Here is a 6,000-nt window from a genome sequence, read left to right as displayed (position 1 = left end):
TTTAAGCTGTTAATCTCTTCTTGGTTTAGTTTTGGTGGTTCCCATGCCTTTAGATACCCACCCATTTCTTTTTAGTTTTCAAATTTAGTAGCATATAGGTTCTTAAAGTATTCCCTTATAATGTTATGTGTCTTTCTGGTGTCTGTTGTGATGTTTCCCCTTTCATCTCTGATTTTGTTGATTTGGAGGTGTTCTTTCTTTCTTTTGGTTAACTGGGCTAGCGGTCTGTCAACCCCTATCAAAGAAGCAGCTCTTGGAATTACTGATTCTTTCTATTGTTTTCTTTGTTTCAATTTCATTAATTTCTGCCCTGATTTTGTTATTTCTTCTTGTCTGCTTGGTTTGGGTTTCGTTTGCTGTTGCTTTTCAAGTGTGCTGAGTTGCAATATTAAGTCATTTATTTGTGTTCATTCTGATTTTTTGATGTAGGCACTTAGAGCTATAAACTTCCCTCTAAGGACCACTTTTAGCGTGTCCCAGAGGTTTTGTTGTATTGTATTGTCCTTTTCATTTAGTTCCAGGAATACTTTTATTTCTTTATTAATTTATCTTTTGACCCATTGATCATTCATGAGTGTGTTGTTTAATCTCCATGTGTTCATGTTAGTTTTGTTAACTTCATTGCATTGAGAATTAACTAGGAGATTTTGTCACAGATACCTGTGGATGTATCTGTGACGGTGTTTCCACAGACAGGGGCAGGCTGGGTATCCAAGGGGAATAAAAGAGGAAGGAGGCAGTAGATGGCGAGTGCCAGCATTCATTCTCAGCTTCTTGGCCTTGGTGAGGTGGTTAATTTGCCACACCATATATTACCTTTTAAAACTAGCATACAAAGTAACCTGCATAACTCTTGCATCTTTATACATAGTTTGTTTTACTTGATCCTCAGTCCCTGCTAGCTCCTCTCCCCTTCTCCCTTCCACTTAGACCCCTCTGCCCCTGGTGGTCTTGCTCCTACTGACATGTCTTATGTATCCTATTACTCTCCCACCACTCTTCCTCAGAGCCTGATATTCTAGTCCCCTGGACCCCTCTCTAGTTTCATTCCTGTACCTACACTCACTCCCAGACAAATACACACTGATAAAAACTGATGCTAGCATGGGCATATGAAGGAGAACCTATGCTCTGCCTCACCACAAGCTCAGGGCAATGGAGCATGCTCACCATGATGGATACCTCCGAAACCAAGAAACCCAAAGGAAACTGTTGATGTCTCAGGTATATATCATAGTGATGAAAAACTGACTAGCAAAGGTTTCAATATATGAATTTTTTTCTTCATTTTATTGGTGGTAGGGATTGGACCCAGTACTTTGCACACACTAGGCAAGTGCTCTACCACTGAGATACATCCTCAACCCTCAACACTGAATCTGGAAAAGACAATTCTGTCCACAGCAGACCATACAATAAATGCCCTTACCTTGCTTAAACATGTTTAACTCTTGTTTTTCTTTTTTCTTTTTCTGTTGTATATAGCTGAATAAACCCTGAGAGACATTCTATCTTATGAAGTGAAATACAAAAGATAATGTCTAATTCATAGCATATAACTTGAGAAATTTGAGGCTATTTTTATTTCCTCAGAACAAAGCAGGTGTAAAGTTGAGATGGTTAGTCCATTGCTTTTACAGGGCATTTCATGAGCTGCTGATCATACATAGATGTGGTATCATGTTAACATAAACAGCCCAGGCCTTAGGGAGTTTTAAGTTATAAAAGAAACATTTTTCTAAGATCATATGCTCTGATAGAAAAAACCACACTCCAATCTAGTTCTGTCATCATAAAGTTCTGACAAGCCAAGAGACATTAGTTGATGATTTTATCATGCAATACTTCCAACTGTCTTGATGAAACTATCACCACACTGTAAAGCACCATAACAAACTGAAACAATGATTCCTTTTCAGAGCATCATCATAGGTCATTATAGTTTATTCATGAAAAGCAGTATCTAAGAGAAGGTCACAATCCCACAAATAAGAAAACAAAATCACTTTGGGGGGGAGCTGAAATGAATCAGTTATCTTTTCTTGCAATTCAAATCTAAGTTTTAGAACTATCTTCAATAAAGAAGAGTAAAGTACAGATTTCAGTGCATCCTAGGAAGGTTCTCATGAAATATTTTGCAACTCACTTTAGTTACATTGTATACAGAATAATTTTACCCCATTTTTCTAGATAAAACATATATGAGCAACAAAATAATATCAAATTGCAGGATTTCCAGCATGGTAAAATTTTTCTTTTATTTCTAGCTGGGGAAGTGGAAGACCAGCACTTACCAAATTTAAAAAAAGCTCAAACCAAACAAACCAAAAGGAATTCCACTAAGAAACAGATGATGAGAGAAACATTTTCATATTCACAGATCCATATTAAAACTACAGAACATAGGCCATTTTGAAATCTTAAATCTTCTGACACTATTTTTATGAACTCAGTAATACGAACCATGTGGTGAATGATTTTCAGAAAAACTTTGCTGGCTTCACTGTGTGTTTCATGACTGGGCAAATGTGATGTTAAATTTTATCCCCTGTGGCTTGGGGTTAAATGCTTGCTCTGTTCAGAATGGCAACACTCAATTAAACAGCATTTTCCATGGCCTACACCCCCCCCCATTGTTACTATGTTTAAAGGAAAGAAAGGGAGTGCTGACCTATATTGCGTTTCTTATTATCAATGGAGATGAAACGTATGCAGGGATTACTGGTGATGTACCGTGCAGCCCAAGGGACGTCAATCTTCACGCTGGCTTCATAAAAGAGGCCCAGGGCATAGCGGGAGGAATACCTCACAGACTCCAGTTGCTGCCTTTGGCATTCACTGATTACTGTGGAAGAAAAAAAAAAAACTGCATCAAGCTTGAAAATATTATCTTTCCGTTCAGAACATCAAATCCAAAGCTCCTTTAAACCAGTCCGAAGTGTTTCCAGCAATTTCATCTTACCATGAATTTTGAAAGATAATGTAAAATACTCTCTGTTCTAATTTCTCTTCAGAATCTCCCTAATGTTGGCACAACTGTTTTTAGTCAGCTGAAGGTCCAAGTTCATCAGACTATCAATGAAAGTTTTCAAAATCTGGTTGTAAATTGCTACTCTGGCTTAATATCTTTTGTATATTGGCCACTTAACTACGTGTTAATGTTCTTGTTCAATACTTGCCACACCATTTTACAGTATTACAACAACAATGTTGTAAGGTTGATTGTTATTTTTATGTTATAGGTGAGGAGACTGATCTTTGCCTCTTCAAATGTTTCCATGTCATTTAATTTGCTTGCTTGCTACCTTCCTACAGAGCATATGGAAAATTCTCATTTAGTGAAAAATATCCTTATCTAAAAAAGCAGGAATAGCACACCTCAAGGATTCTTAGTTAGACCTTGGAGAACTGGCTTTGGGGGTGCAGAGAGGCAGGAAACATACTCAAAAAAATTGTTTAAACACAATAATATTCCCACACACTATTAAAAACTGCAAATAATTTTAGAGTCAGTTTAAACATTTTTAGGACTATGGCATTATTTAATTTTCATGAAAGTTCTGCCAAGATAGTTTTTTTTTTTTTTTAATTCTGATTTTACATCCCCAGGAAACTGAAATTTGGAGGTTAATTATCCATTCTGACCAGCTATAGAGAAGCCAGGGTTCCTATGTGGAGTCACAGACACATTTTTTTACCACAAGATTTTCTCTGCTGACTTTAGTTTCAGGATGAACTCTGGCACTGTTTTCTTCTCAGACATTAATGATTATTTTGCGCTTACAAGTAAAAGCCATTGCTCCTGACAATCATTATTTTCTGCCTTATTAGAAGCTTTGTCTACTTGATAAACAAATGATCAGACATTAGCCTAATTATATGCAGTGAATTTGGCCTCATTTTTATTTATTTAATTCATTTTCAAGTTATGGCTTAATGTTATGCTTACTATTTTCTGAGCAAGAAGAGGTAAAAGGTATAAATGCTAAAATTAAGCTCATTTCTTTGAATTTCCGATTTTTGGAATTAAAAACCAACCAACCAACCAATTAAAAAATTACAAAAAAAATAAAAACAAAATAATTAACCAAATAAAACTTTGAGTTATTTAATAAGTCCAAGGGCTTAAAACATTTTATTAGACTAAAACCAAAGGGTCAACAAGACTGACAGCCAAATTGGCTCTCACTCCCACCTTACTTGTACATTTAGCTAAGTTTTAGACAAACTGTCAAGTGGCAAATCCCACTGGATAGCTGTTTGAAAAGGTAATTGGTATCTGTAGAGAAAGAGCAACTAACCGTAAAAATCCTTGTCTACTGGGGCGTGGGAAGTAAGACTTCTGACTGAAATAATCCAAATTTTGGATATACTTACTTAAAAAAAAAAACAGTCATCTTTAAGACCTGAAAAATTTTCGATTGTTGTGATACAGATAGGACCTAACCAAATCTTCTCATTTTGCTTGAACAACTTTCTGATGGAAAATGTGGAAGGAACCAGCCTAAAGGATTCCAAATATATACATATATTTACATATATACTTATGACTATATATAAAAATACATATACATGGTGGGAAATAAAATAGTAACAAATTAAGCATCATGGAATCAAAAGGCCATAGGATGACAAAGCAAGGCTCGAATGAAAGTGCATACTTTCTATATGAGTCTACCTGAATGCCATCCTCATTTAATTATGAGTCAATAGGATTATGTATTCCCTATAATTACATGCAATATATTTTACATGCTACATTATCTTTGAGGCCATCTACTATGTTATACATTTATATGTAACTATAGCACACATATAAATTATAAGACATTTTTATGACTATGAGGAGAGTAAAGGAACAAAGAATGATAGTGATCAGAGTTGTTCAAATTTCTAGTTTCACCAGCTGGGAGAACTGCTCCTATTTTATGTTTCTTATATGTGTGCCTTTGTGCATGCTTGTGCATATGTGGGCTGACAGAGAAGGAGACGAGGAGAGGGAAACAGAAGACTTGGGTGTACTCCAGAATAACATTAAGTAATTTCATTTTCGTAGTTTCCTACTGTGGATCATTCTCTTAGATTCTATAAAAGAAGACTAATAAACTTGGCCTGTTTTCTATATTTTTGGTGACAAAATATTCATCCATCATCATTGCTTGCCTTATGCCAGTTTCTCATCTAGACATTAGGGATATAAAGCTGAAGGACAAAGTAAGCTGTTCTCATTTGTCTTGCATACCACTGGGAGAGAGGAAGACTCTAAATACATAGCCAGGTAAATGGCGAGTCAGTTGGTAATAAGAAAAATAAGTGGTTTAAGGGAACAATTCACAGGTGAAGGTGGTGAGGCTATTTTATATCAGCTGTCAGATATGTTTCCTCCAATGATTTCATTCTGAATGACACTGGAAGTGACTACTGCTTTATATTAGCCAAAGACAAACATGGTTGGGATTCTGCTGTAACTGTAATTTTCATTATAGGCAAAGACTGTAGGCATGTAAGAGTGGAACTGGGGCAATGGCTATAATAATCTTGGATTTGATATAATAATAGAAGAAGCCAGAGTGGTTCCATTTTGTATAGAATATACACATGTACACATACATAAAAGTATATATTGTATATGTGTACATATATCCATCCTTGCAAGTATATATGTGTATGTATATTGACACAAATAGAGATTATAGGAGCTCATCAATTTGGTCGGAGGTCTTGCAGTAGGCCCTGACAGACTAACTCAAAATGGAGTCACTTATGTTCACGGTCCATGCAGCAAATTGAAACAAGCTATGTATGCAAAATCTGACCTCTCTCAAGATAGAGATAACAATGAATTTCCAAGACAAGTTTTCTAATAAAACAAGGAATTCATAGTTATCACTCAAAATGCCCAGCTAACTTGCACAAACATGATGAAGATTCCTCTGCTTAAAGTTATACAAGGAAATAACCTGAAGTAACGTAGTGTTAATTATTCTTTATGCACTCTAC

At 35.7% G+C, this 6,000-nt stretch overlaps 1 protein-coding gene across 4 annotated transcripts in view; it reads right to left on the bottom strand.

The window, feature by feature from the left end:
- The window catches only part of Rnls (renalase, FAD dependent amine oxidase), a 349,461-nt gene that overhangs the window by 89,242 nt on the left and 254,219 nt on the right, over window positions 1-6,000 (bottom strand). For all 4 annotated transcript variants that reach the window (XM_008837851.3, XM_029565791.1, XM_008837852.3 and 1 more), the window contains exon 5: window positions 2,672-2,845. In XM_008837851.3, the coding sequence (XP_008836073.1) occupies window positions 2,672-2,845 (174 nt within the window). The remainder of the gene's footprint in view (window positions 1-2,671; window positions 2,846-6,000) is intronic.

This window comes from Nannospalax galili, unplaced genomic scaffold, assembly GCF_000622305.1.
Source record: "Nannospalax galili isolate Female #2095 unplaced genomic scaffold, S.galili_v1.0 scaffold498, whole genome shotgun sequence".
Taxonomy (NCBI): Eukaryota; Metazoa; Chordata; class Mammalia; order Rodentia; family Spalacidae; genus Nannospalax; species Nannospalax galili.
The sequence above is the reverse complement of the archived record's forward strand: the minus strand, read 5'-3'. Positions and strand labels throughout refer to the sequence as shown.